The 22403-nt window shown below is 33.2% G+C and overlaps 1 protein-coding gene across 4 annotated transcripts; it reads right to left on the bottom strand.

The window, feature by feature from the left end:
* Positions 1-600: 600 nt before the first annotated feature.
* On the bottom strand, positions 601-22394 carry LOC105344121 (uncharacterized). 4 transcript variants are annotated; one of them, XM_011451760.4, is made up of 19 exons: positions 22202-22394; positions 19313-19386; positions 13688-13717; positions 13474-13542; positions 11959-12062; positions 11464-11528; positions 10482-10663; positions 10061-10126; positions 9705-9842; positions 9305-9364; positions 8788-8875; positions 8424-8599; positions 7867-8013; positions 7515-7575; positions 7244-7383; positions 6387-6562; positions 5395-6121; positions 4790-5109; positions 601-4472 (listed from the first exon to the last, which is right to left on the bottom strand). In XM_011451760.4, exons 1-19 carry the CDS (start codon positions 22253-22255, stop codon positions 3010-3012), a joined length of 4140 nt encoding a protein of 1379 aa, XP_011450062.3. In that variant the 5' UTR covers positions 22256-22394; the 3' UTR covers positions 601-3009. The 4 variants fall into 4 exon arrangements, with proteins under 4 accessions (XP_011450062.3, XP_011450063.3, XP_011450064.3 ...); XM_011451761.4 differs by lacking the exon at positions 13688-13717; XM_011451762.4 differs by lacking the exon at positions 13474-13542.
* Between the last annotated feature and the right edge of the window lie 9 nt (positions 22395-22403).

Raw genomic sequence — 22403 nt, forward strand, 5'->3', positions numbered from 1 at the left:
TATATTTATCATTGACAGGAGTAATGCTCCGTTTTGGTTGAATCAGTTAAAAACTCAGGTATTAAAAAACCAATCGGATGACAGAGAGGGTCGCAAAATAAATTTAATGATGGGTTTTAAGAAAAAATTCCACCTTTAGATGTGACAGTTTTAAATAAATTCAAGATGGCGGCTATGTGTACCTTGTGAGTTATTAGGTCAAAGATATACATTTTATATCATGAGAAAATCATATAACGTCAAGTGCCTGTGATTTTAATGTGATTTAAATGTGTTGCTACATGTACCAATGCAGTTTTATTATCTCAAGGTCAGTACATGAATTCTGTGATTGTTCAGGAATGATAACTATTTACTTATTTTCAATACAGTGTATTCACACCTATCAATAGAGCAACTATACACCTAGAACAAGTATGCATGTCTTTCATAAAGGGTAGTAAATGTGTAAGATTTGGAAGCTTTCATGCAAAGGTATCATAACTTTTAATGACCACTGACCAGATAAGCTCACATGAACTTTCAGTTCAAGTACAGGTGAGCTAAAATAACAATCAAGAGTGTACATACCCTGTTGAAAAAGAGAGGCAAACACATAAGAGCAATATTTTTAATTTATTATGGAAAATTAACAATGGTTAAATACACATCATTATAGGCAATTTTAACATGTAATTGCACATTAAAAAGCACCAGATGACAGTTTAATATAGTAGACTTACAAAAATAGCAATGATAATACGGAGTGATCTACACCCCCTCAGTTTTCTTTGATCCACTCCTCTATTGAGTCCCTAATCTTTAATGAGCTAGCGTCAAAACAAAAAATCCAAAACAAACCGGGAAACACACAAGGAAAAGGGACAGGGAATGTATGTCAGCTTATTAAGGATATGGTGCTAGCAGAAAACTTGTATAGGGGTGGTGGTGTATTTTTCTGGTTCAAAATATTATGATGATCTTGCATAATTAGATTCAAAAGATAAATTTGAATTCTTCAGTTATGAAACTTTCTTTAAATTTTCTTTTTATACCCCTACTAATTTTGCACACACACAAAAAACTGAATGGGCAAGGGGTTGAAAGAACATATTTTTTTTTAAAAATGCATATCAAAAAAAAAAAGTTTAAAGAAGATGGAGACAGACCAAGAAGACAGACAAGATAATGTCTGAGTTATTGAACAGTTAGGGAATCTCATTTATGATCAACCAACAGGATATGTTTGGCTTGATATCAACTATCATCCCAAAAATATAACTTCCCTGATCAGCACTATATAAACAAAGCACTATAGGTAATACTCAATTCATAAACCAGTATTCTGTATACAAAGCAATTAATCTTTACCCAACAAATATAAATGTATAGGAGGTAGTTACATTTATAAAAGCTTTACTTTTGTGCAGAGGTTATCAGATTTGGTAAGAAATGTAAATAAAGTAATTGTAGCAGATTAACCTCAGATAGGGATAATCTCAATTAAAATGAATTATGCATCAGATAAATGTACTATTAATATAAAATATTACAAAACATGCATTTTTCCTAATTTCTTAAGTGACATACATTCTTTTCTTCAAAATTCCATATTTTTGATATTATGAAATATTTGTATTTTACAGTATGCATCTTTCGATGTATATATGCAATTTAAAGTCCAAGTTCAAGGCAGAAAAACAGATCTTATAAACACACCATGAGAACCAAAATTTGTTCAGACTGCCTGTAATAACTAGTTGGGGAAAACTAAGAATTTCAGAGGATAAAATTATGATAATGTACATGTACCCCCGGTACTTAGAGAAAATATGACTGGATTAATGACAAAATATACATCTGAAAATATAATATTTCCTTAATATATGAACCTACACTGGAGCAAGAACGTTCATTTCTCTGTTAACTTGTTGACAGCTTATAGTTTGGTAGTTGCATTTTAATAAACTTGAATAATTTTACTTTTTTAACCATAAATATAAGTAATAAATAGCGCAGTCAAAAAGTTTACAGGGATATGAATTTTGTTGGTACATGTACATTTGATCAAATCTTCTGCCTTTCTGGCTTCACAATAAACTTTATAACATTGCTTTCTCTATCAGAAACCAAATGTGACCAAATTATAATTTTCAAAGTCCATGTTACATCATGTCATAAAGTTTAAAAGATTTAGCACCATACAGCAGTGGAAGGATAAATATTGATGGTAGCAAATGGCTACAATTAATAAAAGTAAAAAAAATAATGTCAGATTTGAGATATTCAGCTCAGCATTTAAACACAAAATAATGGAATAAAATACACCTCAACATGTAAAAATAAACCACTGTCATTCTATCATGTTGATAAGCTTTTTACTTACGGTAATATGAGCTTAATTCAGTATATGAAAACAAAAAAATTAGCTTAGCTAAACATAATCTTACTTAATTCTGGCCTTGAACATTCATTATTAACTTTACAGAGAAAGAATTGGATTTGATTAATTAAAGAGAACTTCTAGCTGATTTTCTGTGGAAACCTCTCTACAGATATGAATTAATGTATCACAAAAACAAATTCTGCATTTTTCTTTTACATTTTACCCTACATTTTAAAGAAATTGATACTTGACCATGTGCTTTAAAGTGAGTTTCAGTATTTACTACATTTTGTTTTGACACCAGATAACAAAGGGAAACAAGTCATGGCAGAGAAGATGTAGTAGTTAATTATTGCACTGGTTACTCTTTTGTTGCACCAACTGTATGTAAGTGCAGATATATATATTAAATTATTTACAACAAAATTAACAAACTTTTTTTTCATCTTCAAACTACACCACTCTAATGCTTAAACATATAACAAGAAAACAATCATTGAGAGAAAAAAAAACTCACAAACAAAATCACACAAGGTAACATTCTATCACAGTACGTAGCCAACTTAATCTCAGCTTGCTTTGATAATTATTTATCACATACAAGATACCTCTAATTATGTGTGCAGGGACCGAGCATTTCTCCATTACATGGTACTATAAAATGGATTACTCCTTCGATTTTCTAGCTTGGTTAGAGGGTGACTCCGCCCTTGAAGCTTGCGAATTTTCCGCTTTCCTTCATCCATTTCTGGGTCTAAATCCCCTGAACTGTTCCTCTGTTGTAAACGGGATGAGAGTTTTTCTCTCACCGTCTCTAAAGCACAGCCGGGGCTTGTGTTGGAACGCCGAAGCTCTATAGATGGAGGTCTATTGGGAGAGTAGATATTAGTCTTCCGTAGGTTTTCCTTCAAAAGTCTTAACTGTATGTTGTCGGGGGATGAAGATTCAGACTCGCTGTTCGAGTTCTCCTCTTCCTCTGTCTGAGCAGTACACGTAGTTTCTTTTTCCTTTGTTGCATCACTCTTGCACTCAGAAGCTTCTGCCTCGAGGTCAATATTTGAAGGTGGGTCACTTTTGACAGGTGAGTCACATTTAACATTTGGAGGAGATTTTCCTTTCGTTTCAATGAGACGAAATTTTCCAACCAAGTTGCATACCCTGTCTATATGATCCCCAGCTAATGAGCAGTCACTTGAAGATGTGCCAGGTGACACTGAAGATTCTGCAGGTTTTGACTCGCTTGATTTTTCTCCCTCCCCTCTTTCACTACTACCCATCCCCTTGTCTCCTTCTTCCAGCACAGAGATTGGTTGACTGACAGATTTGGCCACTGGTCTTTTGATTTCTTCATTAGCATTCTCACTGCCAGGGACTGGAGCACTGAATCTCCAGTTTCTTCTCTTTTTTTCTTGGGATTCTTTGTCAATGATTATGATCTGTCTTGCAGGTTTTCGTTCCTTTTTAGTGCGAGTTTCGATGTCCCTTACAAAATGCCTTACTAAACTAAAATTACCACTACTATCTAAATCAGCATCAGGTTCGATTTCACACTTAGCTGGACTGTTCATAAGGGCAGAGCCAATCTCCCGTATAAGTTCAAGAGTTTCAGAATCAAACCTAGCCTCACTCTGAGATTTCCTCTTTTGTCTTTTTGCAATTTCTGGACTATCCATTGGAGTAGGAGTTGAAGAAACAGAACTGATTTTCTCAAATGTCAATTTCTTTTCTGCAAAAGAACACAAAAGTGGATCAGGAGATTGGGGATTAGGAATTTGGGCATCCATGGAATCCTCTGATTTGGGACTAGATTCTTTTTTACACGATTCTTCAGGAGTTGGGCTCTTCTCAAAATTTGACTTCATTTGGTTTACAGATTGTTTAGGCACATCTTCCTCAGCTGACTCAGGAGCATTACTGTTGGCACTCATATTTGTGTCCAAGGCACAGTCATTTTTATTTGGCACATTTTTGAGATTATCAGTACACAAATTTAAATCTTCATTTTTCATTGCAGAGGATACCTGCACACAAGCTGTAGTTGGGTTGACTCTGGCTGGATCTTTGGCTTCACTAGCGGGTGAACTCTGACGATTCTTACCTTCGATGCCTACAAACGTATGCAAAATGTAGTTCTCATGGAAATATATAATTCTGAATTACTGTAACCCAATTTTTATTTGCAATGATTCAACTTAGTAATTTACCAGTGAAAACTGATTCACTGTGACAAATTTTTGCAATCCACCCCATGTTTATCATCTTAAATACAAAGGATTCAAAAGAATATGATTTGGTTAATATACTACAAGTATGTACATATACAAGCTGTGTATGTAAGATTGTAAATTTATACCACCTAAATGACACAATAACTTTTTCTGAGAGGAAGCTCAGTAGAACCTCTAAAACTGTTCATGTTGTTACCTTCCTTCTGTCTTCTGACAATGCCCTCTTCCAGTTTGATCTCTTCCCCCATCAGTCTGTACACAGCCTGCTTAGTCTCTGCAGAGGTCGCTGTTTCTTCACTACCAGACTTAGAAGAAGAGAAGGTTTCCCCCGTGCTGTGTCGCCTCCATTCAAATTCCGCCTCCTCCTCAGGACTACGAGGGGACCTGATCAGAACTGGGTTGCAGGTCTTGCGCCTTTCTCTGTCAATGTGGCGGCGTCTAATGTTTTCTCTTGGACTTTTGAGACTCGCTGATCTCTTGAGCTGAAGGGATGGCAAATCCTTACTTCTAAATACTCTGCATTATAAAATTCAATAATTTAAACCTGCAAATCTTTTTCTTTGACATCTAAAAATGTTATTTATATCATATTTTACATTATTTATAAACTCAGCTTCAGTAAGATAATTCAATATTTGTTGTTAGCCTTTAACTTATTTATTCCAACCATTTCCTTGTAACTCTCATTATGTCTCATTCTTATTTCAAAGTACTTCTTATTTTAATGGTACATGTGGTAATGTAATGGCAATGATGTTCTCATAAAGCTTTACAAACAGTGAAAGTGAAACACACACTAACCCATGCTTTTCTTCTATCTCTTTCAGAGTTCTTTTAACAGTCCCTGGTGCCAGGGGAATTTCCTCCTTCTCATAAATGGATCCAGAATTCTTGCTGCTATCTGATGTAGGAGTGCAAGTGTCCTTACAATAGTCAGAGCTGTCAGTCATTGTCACACCAGCCAGATCCAGTTTTAGATCCTCTCTAATCCCAGCATTCTCTGCACCAACAATTGTAATGACTTGATCAGGTATTTCCCCTCCTACCACAAAGTCAGCCTTTTTCCCTTCAATGTTTTCCTTAGTCTTTTTCACTGTGCCTGGGTTCCAAGGTATATTTTCTCTCAAATGTACGAAAGGACTGTTCATTTCCAAACTGCTCTCATCCACTTTTGGCTCTTCTTCCTGAATTTCTTCGTCCTCTTCCTTCTCCTCTTCCATGACAACTTCCACCTTCACACTCTCCTTCCCTTCACCATCTGTAACCTCTTCCTTGATCCAGCTTCCATCAGGTTTGATGATTTTGAATGCTGGAAGAGGGGTGGATTGTGGTTTGTTCCAGTCCACCTCTTCCATCCCTTCCGACTGATGTCCATCATCGTCGTCATCATCCTCCCCTCCTATGAAACAGATTAGACTCTTCTCCCCCTCTGGTTTTGGAGATGGATGATCGGACAGGGAATCCTCTGCTGAGTCAGCACTTCTGGATTCTCCCTCCATACCTGGTTCTAGGTTGAATGAATTTAAATCTGAAAATGAAAGAAAGTGAAGACTGAAAAAATATATACATGTACAATCACATATTTAACTGAAGATGATCATATTTTGTTAAGTGCATTGACAATATTAACATAAAAGCTTTCATCTCATTTACAATATCTGTGTACATTCTAATATCTGCAAGAAACAAACAAAAATTCTCCCCCAAACTCATCTCAAGAAACTACTTTCAAATGAAACCATGCTGCATCAATTATTATTTGATTTTTTACATCTGCCATCCCTTCAGCTTACCCATATCATGAAGGAAAACAGAATTATCCAGATCAGGTAAACTCTGACACCGTGTCATATCTTTGTCCATCAGGATTTCATAGTTTCTGGAGTGTCGGTTAAAGTTCACCTCATCATCAGTGGGTGCATCTAAAAGATCCTGCTGGGACTTGCTCTTGAAAAGTTCCAGCTTTCTCCTAAAAATCACACATGATTTATCATTAAAATTTCTTTTCTATAAATCAACACCCAAGGTAGGCAAAAGTACATGTACCGTTACATGTAATAAAGATTATTTTACCTTAACTGAATGTTCATAACAAAAAATCACTAACATCAAACTGCATGTTTATGTATGTATCATTTATAACAAATGAAACAAAAAAAAATTAACAATACATTAAAAATCTCTAATACAAATACTTTTCATTGGATAATTATTGAGCAATCTTTTACTAAAGAGATTGATTCGGAAGTTGCACAACAAAAAAGGTTGGATGTATCAGAATACACATAATAGATATACATATAGTAAGAATGTGGTGCACTTGGTTGAAAAGGAACAAATCAGAAGGGGGAAGGGGATTCATCAAACAACTGCTTAAATAGAGACACCATATCTACACAATGAAAAAGAATCAAAACACCTAACCGTACATACCCTAGCTTTTCTCTTTATTGTAAATCTTTGCTCTGAATAAGATATTTCACTAATTAAAAAAAATTGTTTTAAGTATTATTTCTGTTTCAGCCATACCTTGTGTGTTCGTGTGAAAAAACAGTATTTATAGTATCACAGAAATAAAAATTTAAAAATAAAAATAAAAAATCACTGTGTTTATTGTAACAAAAAAATAAAAATTCAAATGGAAACTAACTTTGCTTGTAGTATGCCCTCATATGTTTCAAGCTGCTTCCAGAAGGCAGAGTTAGGCATGATGCAGCTACGCTTCTCTTTGACAAAATCGTAGGCTTCCTGTCTAGTCATTCTGTACTCCTTCATCAGGTAAGCCATCACCTACATTCAAATAACAGTACGAAATGCTTACTGTAAAATCCATCATTAAAAGTAAAGTGCTTTATTACAAGCAAGGAATTAATGTCCGCATATAATTGTGAGAAGCACGCCTCGACCAGGTGACAACTTACTGTAGATGCTGATCTACTAATCCCCATTTTACAGTGCACAAGAACCTTTGAACCTCTATTCCTGGAAAATTATGAATATATTTATTTCATTATTTTCTGCACATAACAAATGATACAGTACCTATAGTTATTTTAGGTGAAATGTACTTCTTTATACAGTGGTTTTTTATTTGGTTCAATTGGGGTTTTGAGGGGGGGTTGCCTTTCAATGCTTGCAAACAGTTTTTACCATTTCAAATTTGCCCAAACAGTTAAAAATACAAATGTATATACTCTTTCTAATTAACACTGACAAGGCAAAAAGGCAAAAATAAAATGGGGGCAAATATTTGCCTGTTAACATTTTCTCTACCTTGCTTCCCTAATGAAAAGGAAAGTTCTGTCCCAATGCTTCATAAGGTCTGTTTCTTCCGAGTCCCATTCTCTGATGTTCTGATACTCAAAACAGCCAGGGAAGAAATTGTCAATCTCTCTGCTAACATTGAGGATGTGACCAACACTACAGTTTAAAAGATATCCATGATAATGCTATATCTAAAAAACAAAATTAGCTTCATTGTAAAATATGTCTACAATGATACTGTAAATTCCTAAGTAAACATGAGGAATTAATATCCGCGTAAAATTGCGAGGACGCACATCTCGCGGTTTTTAAAATCTCGCTTTTATTTTTCTGACAGATGTAAACTATTTGAAATTATGAAAAAAAAATTGCCATTTGTCATTTTATATTCTCGCGATTTGATGCAAAACTGTCAAATTGCAGAATTTAGTACTTAAGGTACATAAAATAAGTAATCTACGCTAATTACTATACTTTCAATTACCAAGTACTTGAACATCTGTATTATTTTTTTCAAATAATGAAGAAATTTTAAAGATGTGTTATAATGCAAGTTTCCTGGTTACCCATTGTTGGTAAGTTCATCCATGTTGGAAGCATTCCATTCAGATCCTAGGTACAGGTAGTCTTTGATGAGCGTTGGAGAGTCCATCTGACCCAGAATTCGCATCATTTCTTGGTCTATGTAACTCTTGTGTTCCGACAAATCCATGTTCATAGCTGCCTGTAGCTCTGTTCTTATCTGAAACAAATCAATATACAAGATTGTTTATTAAAATATTTGAGTTGGGGACTTTTGTCTCAGTCAATTGGGAAAAGGTAAACAGTTTTATTAATGTATCGGTATCTATTTTGATTTTTTTGTTCAATAATCCGGTACTGCTGTTGTCTAAAGAAGAAAGGAGAAAAAAAAGGCTTAAAGCCACTCACAGCTTTGCATGTTGCTTCCTCTAGATCCATTCTCATCATGACATTCTTCAGCTCCACATTCAGTCTCTTCTTAAACTGGGACTCTTCACTACGAAAACATAATTTGAAAATTTTATGCCGAATTTCATTGGCTTTATGCAGTGCCTTATACAGAAAAGCTTAGCAATGCTGTGTAATGGATTGTGTAGAACTGCCACAGTTTTAACAGCAGTTTTTTTAGATAAGTAGAAAACAAGAACATTTTATTGGAAGCTCAGTAGTGTTGCACATACAACAAAAATTTGTAATGTTATTTACAACACATGTATAAGATGAGTTTGGGTTTTCATAGAAGCAGAAACTTGGCAACATTTATTTAGTGCTAAAACACTGTTTAAAAAAATATTATACGGCAGACAATTGTAAAATAATTTTAAAGAATCAAATTTTAAAATGTAATCTTGATTTAGGCCGACAATACATCACCTGTCAGTCGTACAATTAAACCACAAGAAGACCTGATATTTTGGAAACTTACTCGTCAGTTTCTACAAACACAGGCATGGACTTGAAAAATTCCACATCTTCATTTGTGTACCTTTGAAAAAAAAGAGAATTCTAGATCAACAAAAATAATTCCATAGCACCTTTTTGTACATATAAGAAAGTGTAAAAATTTTATGAAAATTAAATTGTCTGCTCTTGCATGAATCTTCAGTTTAAAAATAGTTTCTGATGATATTGCTCTACACTTCTTATTTTTTATTACACTGTCTGCAACAACTAACGAACAAAAGTTAAAAGACAAAAAATCTTTTGCCAACATGAAATTTCTTTGAAATTGAATTCTGTTGATAAGAATATACAACTGTTACCGGTATATCTTCTAACTTGATTTATTAATTTCAAGCTTAACTTGATATGCAACGAAGTCTTACCACTCGGATATTTGAACTCGAGTTGATCTGAGACTGTTAGAGTCATAATATCCTGTCCATGTGTGAGATAATCCGGTGGGAATGTAGCGATTGTCTCGAGCCATCTTGATGATCTTGTTCAGGCTCTGTAGAGCTGACCTACAAATCAATTTTAATAAATTCTATTGACAATAGTCACAGAAACAATTCAAGTTTGTTGCACAAAAGCTGTAGACAATACCTTAAAATATCTTTGGACGTAAATACTCAGTAAGCAAGAAAAGTTCTCAAAAAAATACATGCTTCCCGAAAGGAAATCTTCAACAAAATACTTAGATTTCGAATAATATAAAGATTTAGAATGCAATTGTTCTTACCACATTGCCTGTACTGACACAGGTTTGAACACATGAAGTTTGCCATCAGATGACACGACGAACCCACTAAAGATCAAAGAGAAAATACATCAAATCATATACAACACCAACAGAAGACATATCACACAATCTGTTCACATTTACTGTTGATTATGGAATGATCTTATATTGTCTTAAAAATTTCATACATCAATAAATACACCTACTTGTACCAATTAAACCTAAGGATCTAGATACATTATATTAAGTAATACTGAAAAATGTAGTACTTTTGTATTGATGTTTAATCATAAAGAAAGCACATATGAATATACATTATATATGATTATGTGATATTCATCATCTCTCTATTCCATCTTGATCTTTTCATACATGACTTATGTACCAAAGCTTTGATATATCTGGTGTATACTAAGCCTACCCATCCCCATCCAGTTTGAAGCTTGTGTCAGCGTAGATAGGATAGACCAGTCCTATGGTGGCCGATTGCTGACAGTCTATACCAAGTATCACAGACTCCTCCGTATCTTGACGCCCGATACACGATACGACCGCCATGTATCGTGGGATACCTGTGGAATTTGTTGTCTCTAGTCTTACAGCCTAAAATGTAATTACTATACTGTATACTATTATATGTACAAGTCTTTGTTTTACCGACAAATCTTTACATTCTCTTAATATTTGTTTATTAAACATGTAATATTAACCAAAAAACTGCCTTAAAATATATTTAATCTAAATACAAACAAGGCTCTCCCAAAAGATAAAACTACAGTTTCTCAAGCAAAACATTTTAAAATCAAGATATATAGCAGAGAGTGATTTTATTATTGGTGCAAGATTTAAGATTAGAATCACTTAATACTCTCTTTTTAACAAAAGGATGAAAACTGAGTCATTTCCTTTTTAAACTGGCAATAAAACTAATTGATGCAACATCATAAGAAATACTACAACAGTGGCTTAGTCTTTTTTGGCTTAATAGAGTTTTAGCAGAAGTGTGCAGCTAATGCCTGTAGGAATTTGACAATTAATCAAAGGATATTATAAAACAATTTAATGTGTGAAGCCCTTAAACTTTCAATGATAACTTCTTGAACAATACCATGCAGTGATTAACAATGAGACGTCTACATTAACATGAGAAAAAAACCTGCCCTTTGACAAAATAAGCAATCATTTTGAAACTATATGCACACACTACGACATGTGGTTTCTTGTAAGAAATAAAACTGTCTGATATAATGAGGTAAAAACTATTGAGGTCAGTTCTGACAACCCAGACTACACCCACATCTCAAACACAAAGTCTGGGATAAAAAAGAACTGTACAGTAACACCTGAAAAAAAAACCAGCTGATCACCTGAGGTGTCAGTTATCGTGCTTTGACAACACTCACGATTTTGATTGTGTCCTGTGGCCGCAAAAGGTAGAACATGGACTGGAGGTGACTCTGGATCTCGTCTGTAATCAAACGTATGTTAATTAGTGGTGATGATTATCATAGCGCCATAAACAAATAAAAAGTTGGTCGATAGATTAGATTGGAAAAATGACTTGTGTTATATAATATGCCATTTCACTTCTATGAAATAATGAAATTTTCTTACTCAAAAAACCTAAAGCTGTCTAATTTACCCACATACTAGTATACATGCTGAATCAAGTGTTCTTCTCGAAAAATTTGCATTTCATTATTAAATAATTGTGTTAATAAATTTTGTAATAAAGTTTAATATGATAAACTTCTCTACGTATTCATTAAACAAATATTGATTTGATCAAATACATGTTCTCTATTCAATCACGTTTACTTTAGTCACTGAAAGTCTTTGTCAATTCAAACACCACTAACAAAACACACACATTTAGTACTATAACAACAAAATCTTACTGTCACATGTCTTTGTTATTCTCTTGGAGGCGTACAGCGATTCCTGTTCACTCTGTGGCAAGATCAGAGCCGCCCCTTTAACTGTAAAGTAACTCTCGCTAAAACTGCAAATAAATTACATCTGAAAATTATATCTTGCATGATGCATAAATTTATATCACGCAGTTAAATAATCAACACCTGTACAAGAATTATTTATGTTCAGATTGATGTTAATCAAAATTGATCACTTTGTCATGTTTTATACACACACAAAACAGTGTCAGCTGTCACTCTTTGTTAAAATGTTATGGTGTAAATCAATAAAATAACTGTCATTTTACTAATAATTACCTTAACTTAGTTATATTTCATATTCATCATACTTGTAACTTTTGTTTCTGATTAATTTTTCTTGATACAGTATACACATATGTATATGCTTTCATTCCCTTCACCTCACGAGTACATGGTATATGAAATGAATGGTTTTTAACACTAGCAAGTAGCAAGAAACACAGGCTAGAGCATATGTAGCATTAACGCACTGTAAAAAGAGAACATACAGGTTACGTTTGCCATGCTAAGTTTTAATGACATTGCATGAGGCTAGTCCGATTATCAGAATCCAATGTTAGAAGCTTTAATTAATTGCCACAAGTTATGTACTACCGAAGTTAATGTAAGTTGATGAATGAATTTGTAGCTCTGAATTATCTCCCTTTTTCATTTTCTTGCCCTTTTCCAGCTATCATCAAGGAATAGGAATTAGAAATGAAATATAGCAGTCTGAGACATGTTTGGGATGATATCTTTTCTTGGTATTACTTATGGAGGATTGAATGTTACAAAATATCACCAACATTGTCAAATGTTGGACCATATTAATTTAAATTTGGTTTCAAGTCTAATCAAAATGAACATTCTTCACAAAAGGATCGATTCGGTACTATATAATAAAACTTAATGGAAGAATATCCAATCCATTGTAACACAGGTTTACTGCTAATTGACATAACATTGGAACCACACACACATTAAAATTCTTCAAATCATATATTAATAAACTATGTCAACATCTCCATGCTGTTTAAACCTCTATACTAACAGAAACACACATCACTACATTGTACTACCTTATTTTTCTGACATCAAATCTATAACCTTGAATTCAATCCTGACTATCTAACCTAAATTGCTTAATTTTAGTACTGTCATGTGATAATAATGTCAGAAACTACACATTGTAATTCCATTCATGCTATTATATTCTCTGACTGTTAATGTCTAGCATACAGGTATATACATGTACATCTATCAATTGACCACACATAATTATATGTGTACCAAAAAGCAGAACTGGACAGGCTTGGATATATATACCGGTATATACAACGACACACAATTGCATACATATGGTACATGTAGATGTAAAGAGATGTACTGGCCGACTACAGAACATGAAAATGACATGAATTTCACATGAAATATAGTATACACATGCACGTGCATGAGGAGAAAGACAGAGAAACTCACGGCCTCAATTTGGAAATGAATCGGACCGTATGGAAAAATTTCTTGAGTCTTTTGGCAGCTGCCTTGGTCCTAAAAGAGTTTTTTGTTACTGATCAGGAAGGGTGGAACAGAACATGCTGAGAGCATTATATACATAGAGGAATAAAAGTTTTTTTAAAAACAATATCAATTTGAGGTCAAAATGTTGATGGATTATGACCGAGGGGCGGCTTACCTTTCTGTTTCAACAACCAGAGACACCTTGCTGTAAAAATGCATAATTGGTCATTTACCGATGTCAATAGCTGTCATTTTGTTTATGATGGTGAATTTTAGAGCTACATTATCACAAATTCTGTTTGTTCAGCTTAAATTGCTGTCCAGACAGACTGGAATTCTTTCAATAATAAAGTATGAGCCAATAAAAGCATTGAAATTTCATAGACTCCACATTCGTACAATTATATGAATCTCAAGAATTTGTATCTTGCTTTACAAATAGTTTTCAAGTGAAATGTTGATTGTAAGTGTACATGTTTTTGTAAAAGTTAAGATTGCAAAAAAATCAATGCACAATCTTTTAAAATGAAAATTATCTGTAAGCCAAGGACAGTGTGTAAACTTTGTAATAAAAAGATCTGAGGTTTTTGATATTTAAAGTCCCCTTTAGATAACAAAGTTTTTTCAAATGCACAGATTTGACATAATGGAAGACCGACAATTAATGGATCAGTTCAATCAATGTAATTTCTCATAGTATACGGTATTATGTCTCTCAGATTGTATACAATCCTTGTTTACAACATGAGAATTACATAAACTGTTGTACATGTTCCTAAAATAGGCAAATACTCAAGACGCTTTGCATATTGTCTTCCTAAGACATTGAATTACCAACAATTATATCAAATGGGGAGTTGCCAGGATTATTGATAAAACAATTTAACTAGACTGTTCAACTTATCAGCTATGTAGATTTATTTTTTAATTCCCTCCTGATACATTTTTCAATTCTGTAATACAACAATTAATAATTTGTTAAAACGTGCAGTACATATATTTAATTTGATTTTTTTTCTGCCTTTATCAAGTTTTATAAAAAAAAACAGGTTTTTTTGGCTAAAACTTTTCTCGTTTAAATTTTTTAAACTTTAAACGAAAAGACTAAGGTGAAATTAAGGCATTGGTGAATAGTTGACCTGTCCACAAGAGAAGGACCTATTTCCCTTCCATTTCCTTCCTTTTATGAAAGGTCCTTGTTGATAAACTTGCACCGATACCAGCGCATCTAACTCGATTACCGTGGTAAATAAATAACAATTTGACAGTACCAAAGAATGTGAGACACCCTTTCACTACGAGATACCTAAATTTTGCTAACATGAATTAAATTCAACATTAATATAAACAAATATTTCTCTTAATCTCTTAATTATCTTTATGAGTTTGCATCACTACAAAAAAATGTACTAGTATTTAAACCATTAAATTAAAGCATGTATTATATAAAGAAAAAATAAAAAACTTCAAGGAAATAACTGTTGGTTTATTTTTTCCTTGATGTGATAGGCTGTCACCCTTAGAAGACTACAATAAGTAAATTCTTGTACCAGTAAGTACATTTAACCAGGGCCCTGTTTCCTTGTTATTTATTTCCACAAACCCACAAACTCCACTTCAAAATCTTCTTTGGTACTTACATGGAGAGAGAAAGAAAGAGGCAGGACTCATGGAGAAATTGAGCTTGTAGTTATAAAAATTGACCAGTCAAAAACAAATGTTAATCACACTCTTTTTTACGTTTCAGAAAATGAATGCGACTAACATGTGGAACCCAGTGATGTTAAATGTTTTTCTGTTCAGCACAAGATCAAAAGAATTTTGTGCCTTTTTCTAATGCATTCATGTCAGGTCCATGTGTTTAATGATGGCGTCAAGTCCCTGAAATGATTTTACTAATCACTTTCAATTAGCAAAATCAACATTTTAAATCCACTTGAAATTACCCAAGCCTTCACGAAACAAGCTAATTCTTCAATAGTAAAAATCTATGAGGTTGCTAAAGATATTGCAGTCTATGTAAACAGAGACAGAGCAATAGATCAAATACTGTGCTTATTGAGTAAATTAAGATTACTACAAGCCAATTCTCTGAAATTGCATGATTCTCATCTGTTATGCAATTTAATATGAAATAATCTATAATAGTCAATTATTGTCTTCCCCTTGGTACTGTTTAGTAATTACACATCATGTACTTTACAAGAAAACAAATTTGAAGGGTTTAAAAAAAGTATGAATAAAAAAAAACAAATTTGCGTATGTAGTGATATATTGTCACAAGAATCAATTCATTCAGGGGACTATTTTTATTCAACATGCTCAAAAAGAATGAAACTTCGGGAATATACCTATACGAATTTCTATTTAAACGGTAGATTCATGATTACTAGTATTCATTTAACTTGAGGAATGCTGAATCAGTTCCAAAATTAATTACTCAACCATTGACAGCAATTTAAAAAAATATATCAAATACATGTACCTGTATGTATCTTTATGCTATCACTAACATTGAAAATGTCTACATTTTATGTTCTATTAATTTTGGCTGATATCATATTCATCAAAATCTTTGATTCATCTATTTTAAGAAACTGATACTAAAATGACATCAGAAACAAGATGATAATTTACCTGTGGTCTAGCTCTTTAACTTCATGCAAATACATACTCCTAATCACCTCTGTATTTCTTATTTATCCAAACCACATCCTCGGACAAGCTAACTAGCTTGTTTTATTTTCAACAAAGCCAGCAGACATGATCAAAATCTTTTGTCTTCTGCTTGAATTCAAAGCCTATATGAATTCCAGCACTGTCCTTGATTCTGTCGAAGTTCAAATACGGCACTTGTCACTTATTTTACTACACTATATTTGACAGTGCATGGCCCACCGTCAGGGATGATTCCATCACAAGTAAAAAATGTTATAGAGCTTGTTGATGATGGGACAAACTTTAATAATTGTTTTTTAAATGAAACGTCACAGTTCACATGTAAAGTATGTGGTAACACTTCACAGGAATGTTTTCCTACAAAACATGTGTACACTATCAACAAACACCGCCTGCTCTCAAAATAAGACCTTATTCAGCTGCGAGGCGTATTTTATACTCTTAGGTACATGGACCTTACTATGAAATAAGAAACTTTTAATGAGATTCATCTCAGATAAGCCATGGTAGAACAGCCTCTAAAGATGTTTATTTTTTGTTTTCCCAGGTGTAACATGCCAGGTACAAAATAAAATACAGATCACTCGACCAATTATGGGTGTAAACTTTCTCCTGTTACGATTCATTACATAGTCGCAATAAATTGAACCTCTTGATTTCAATATCTTTAAAGCATCTTTACATACCAGAAAGCTTAATGAAATTGGCAAAGTCTAATAATCTATACAATTTGGTTTTTTTTTTAAATGTCTTTAAAATTAAATCTGAAATATCTGCTCAATAGATAGAACAGACAAATTACATTTTGACAGAGTTCATAAAACTTTGAAATTGAAAACTTTTTAAAAATGTTTATCATTGCGCCATTAAAAGGCCAAATCTCGAAAATTAAGATGTATTGATTTTTAAATATTTGTTTGGATTTCAAGTCCGACAACAGTGTTGTTGGTGTTCAAGTGGGGTTGCTGACTGCGACATTGAAAGCTATCTGTGTTTGACATTAACAGGTCAGGGGGGTGGTCTTTATCTGTGTTGATAGTGTCATTTAAGTAAAATGATGTTCTATGGCTGATCAACAAAGAAAATGGCCTTAAGCCACGTCCCATTCGAGTACAGTGATTATACACTGGACAATCGAAAGAAAAATTATCAGGTATTCTTCAATTTGATGGAGACAGGAAATGACAATTGCTATCATTGCCCAAATAAGGGAAAGTAATCACCCCCCCCCCCCCCCCCCATTAAAAATGAAGAGCTACATTGGATTGGTCTACATTTTTTCATCATAAATATATTTTGATGATATATTGTAATTTTCACAATGTCATGAAAATTTTTTCTGAAAAGTGCAAATGACAGCATTTTAAGACACGCAATAAAACACAGCTATGAAATTACAAAAATATTGCTCATTAAGTCATTTTTAATACAATAAATTTGAAAACTCTTGCTTGCCAAAAGAAATTAGCTGGGCTTTTGAAAGTCTTATCTTTCATCTGCAACTAAGTCAATCTGTTTCCATTCCCCTTTCTTTATAATTTTTCAATTTAAAACCATTTCCCTGTACAATACTAGACTCAAATTATAAGGTATTGAGTTACAATTTGGGATCTATAGCCTGTGGACCATTGTTAGTACAACCCGTCATCACTTTAAATATGTAAATTACAATATATATTGGTGCGTACAATAACCCTTCTATAGTTATTTCCAAATTTAGGTCACCAGGGAAAAGGGATACTAACAATAATTCCAGTACAAAAAGTAAGATGCCTAGCATTTTTCACATTTTTTATACTTCGCAGTGGTATATAGAGTAATACAACACAAGTTAACACAACTCAATCTGCCAGCCCAAAAATCTTCAAGTTCAACCTGCAATTTTTCCTTCGGGAAGTGGTAGAAAATCATGTTTTATCATGTACTTCTCTTTGTAAACTTGTTGGATAAAATAAATGTGTTTATTGTTGAATTACTGTGATAACCCAGCTAGGTGTAAAAGAAGAGTACGTTTTCTCACAAAAGATACGGATAACCCTGTCCTTGCAATACCCTTGTTATTTTAACTGTTTGCATGCTAATAAATGTATAATTAAAGAGACCAATCTACAATAGCTATTGGATCAATGGTAGATGCATTATTTGCAAAAAAATATAGACTTTTCAATCATGTAAACACCTGAAGTTTATTTATTGAGCATGTTATTGCTCATCTTCGCTAGCCAAGGGTTTTCGGTCCACTTTGCTCCCCATAAACCCTTGGCGGATTTCATTGCGAAAACTCGGTGATGTGGTGGCGCTATCTAGCGAGCAACTTGAGTTGCGCCCCTTGCATATTTACATTTTAATCGAATTAAACAACGGGTTATATGTACACTACGGCATTAATACAACTTGAAAACATGTTGACTACCGAATATCGGAACATAATTAACGATGCTATTAAGTACGAATTAAGTTATAAACTAAGGAAAGCATGGAATGTTTTATTCATAGTGTTTTGTAAGGACCTGTACCAGGAGTGAAAAAGTCGCGATTTATATCAAAGCTTTCATGTCATAAAACCAGGTATCGTTGTCGTAAATAATGTGAACCAAAGAAATTTAATAAAATAAATCTCATTGAACCTTTAAAAGCAATAACCATAAGCAGGAACGTATATACTAACGGGATGGGCAGCTTCTACATTCGCCATGTTTACTTCCCATGCTATCACGCGAGCCTTGACAAGTTTGTAGAACTATGTTCAATCCCAGTAAAATATATAGGTTTTTTAAGCGATCTGGTTAGACCATCGTTGGCGAGGCACTGTACTCGAGAACTTGTGTCTTAATTTGTTAAAAGCCCCGAATGATTTACCTAAGATCACACACGTGTTTTCTTTTAAAGTTTATATTTACAAGCACTGCGATTGGATCAGCTACTCGCAGCTGCAGCCAATCATAAAACGGAGCTCGTCACCGAGTTTTCGCAATGAAATCCGCCAAGGGTTTATGGGGAGCAAAGTGGACCGAAAACCCTTGGCTAGCGAAGATGGTTATTGCTATAAATATGTACTAAAACCCTGTTCAAATTCAAGTCTTCTAGGCAAATTTTAGCCGACCATATTTTTGTTACAAACCTGCGTTGCCGAGGGGGTGACGCAGGTTTTCCTGCCACATCGAGTTCATCTGCATCTTCTGATACAACATCCTCCTGTCAACGAGAAGTAAAAAATTGTAACACTCCGTGTCATCCACTTAAAGACTTGTTACCATACTTAAAAGCTTTAAACCTCTAGCTTTATTAACATGTTTTGTCTCAGTTCAAATAAAAATGTACAGTTTCTGCAATATTTCCTTTTTAACTACTTTCATCTATCACTTTCACACCTGTAAATTGCCAATCATTGCAAAAACTTACAGTTGAGTGTGTCACCATTTTGTAGCTCCATACAATGAAGAATAATGAACATGCAGTTTTACATTAATCTTGTCACTCTATCTCCAATATTCTCCCTTTTCATTTATCTATCTCATGGGTGTATATTGTGTATTTGGACATGTATTTATGAATGACAGTGCCGGCACTCATTGGTACTCTCATGAGGTAATTTCAGACTGGCATGAACCCTTACATCATTACTGGCTATTCAATGGACTGCAAGGGTACAGAGTTAGCCTATTGGTAAATGGTTTAATTGAAGAATAAATATTTCCCCTCATAACTCTCTGTCCTTGACAATCTAATTCCAATGCAAATAGAATGAACTTACCAGTATGTGAGGGATTGAGGGGATTTAGATTGAGTACAATGAAAGATGTCCTTTTAAATATTTGAAATAATAGGTTCAGCAGAAATCTTATCAGTCAATAACTGTATATAGATTTGCTATACAACATATGCTGATTGCACAATTTATATTTTATACAAATACATGTTCCTGTAGATTTGATGTACACCATGATGTACAATCTTTTTGATAGTCATGAGTGAAAAAGATTGTATTATTTTAAATCAAAATACTACCGGTATATGCCAGGAACAGTTTAATAATTAATTTATAAAAAAGATAAACTGGGTTTTAGAATGGGGTATTACTGTATTACCTCCTTAAAGTAAATCCATCCTCCTGTGACGTCATACATTTTACATAAACCATGAATTCATTTAAATTCTTGCAGGTAGATTTGTAATTTCTATGTTATCATAGGTGCACATTAAAAACTCAAATTATTGTTTACTTGGAGATATTTAATAAGCGTTTTTCATCCTTATATTCGACATAATTCAATAATGACAAAGGGAAATAACTCTTTTCTACTTTTCTCTAAGTGATATATCTAAATGCTATAATTTTTCTAATGTAAACAATTTTTTCTTTTTTTTAAAATTAATTTTAGTTTTCTGGCATAGTAAGTAATAAAATTTAAATAGACAAACAAGTATCCATCCACTTATATTTAATTTTTAAACAAAAAAGTGTGATTTTCAGATGATAATTTCAGCCTTTGGTTTTTATTACCTTACATCTTAAATAGTATGGATACATATATATTTTATTTATTTTTTGATGAAATTCAAGTCCAATAAGTTAAAAAAAAGTTAAGTTAAGTAAAAGTGAACCCATAATTTTATAGGTACGGAGTTACCTTAAACATAGAACTTACTCCAAGCAAGTATTACATCATAATAATAACTATACATAACTAAACTAAACTAAACTAACTAAACTCCTTATAATCATCCATTTTTTATTTATTTTCATACTATCAATTTGAGTAATAGGAAACTATAACTGTCCTTTGTTGTGGGCTCGGTAAACACACTTCTAACATCCTTCTCCTTTATAAATAGCCCCTTGTGTCACTAGGACTATAATGCTCCATTGTGTCTATTTTACATGTACACAAACTCACACTTTTATAAAATGAGTTTACATGCAGAGGAATCAAAATGTATAATGACTAAATGATCTGGGATCAGAAAATATTAGAATTAAGAGTCTAAGTTGTTTTTTTGGAATTGATACTTTTGTGCAATGGGCAATACTGCGTATCAACTCTGTATTTATTAATACTTAGGTTAAAAATTCATCATGGATTTAATTTCATTGATTTATTATGCCAACGAAAATAACAAAATTAAATCCTCAATTAATATTTCTGCTTCTACAGTATTTCCAGCCTGGTACAAACTCTCATACAAACTGACTATATATATTGCAACAGGAATTTACATTTTTGAAATATTAGTGATCACAGTGAAAACTTTGTTTATATACATAAAGAACGATTCGTATGTTGACCAATAACCATGGTTCTTCTTAATCACAATGGGTTACAACGGATACTGATTTAAGGGTCAGTAACCCTCACGATCCCTGTGGCCTCATTTCAGAAAAGACATGGGTAGTGATGAAATGTGTTACCCTTGATTCTTTTAAACCTCTATCGAGACACGGATATTGACACAATTAAGGGTCTTCTTGTAACCCTTGCTGCAATGCATCATTTTTTAATAGATGGTCATACTGATGGAATGTTATCTTAAACTTTAGGATAACTTTACATTTATAGCCAATTTATCCATTCTCTGTGTGACTGAGTTTGAGAATTGCTTTACTGAGAAAGAACTAAACTGTATCAGGCCGTAATATGTTTACAATGGTTATATATTCATGTCAGAACAGTGTATTTTCGTGGCATGAGTTTTCCCCAAAACAATGTCATTTTCCTAATAAGTTTGGACATTTAATGTAAAAAAATCTTTTTTCGTCATTATATATAAATAAACAACTGAAATTATGTTGCGTTCAAAGGTAAAAATACTTGATTTTAAACAGATATAATTTGACCCCCCCCCCCTTTTTCAAAATCATGGCAATGAATTTAATGTGTTTCCAAACGTATGATAGTTAATAAAGAATATGAACCAGTAAAAAATTTTAAATTGCATAAGAAATAAACAAAAGAGATTCTTACACTGTAAGTTCATTCTATTATTTAACAAATAAAACAATGAATCTTACTGATGCAGCACTGTTACTTGGGCTTGGCGATCGCTGAACTGTCACAAGAGCCATCTTCCACTTTCAGTAAAAATCACTATACTTTAAAGCTTTTCACATCATTTCAGTTAAAAATTAGCAATACTGTTAGACACAAAAACCAAAACAAATCAGGTTCTCTTCCTGAAACTTATTCAACTTCCGATTCACAATATACGCATGC

The sequence above is a fragment of the Magallana gigas genome, chromosome 3 (genome assembly GCF_963853765.1).
Source record: "Magallana gigas chromosome 3, xbMagGiga1.1, whole genome shotgun sequence".
Lineage (NCBI taxonomy): Eukaryota > Metazoa > Mollusca > Bivalvia > Ostreida > Ostreidae > Magallana > Magallana gigas.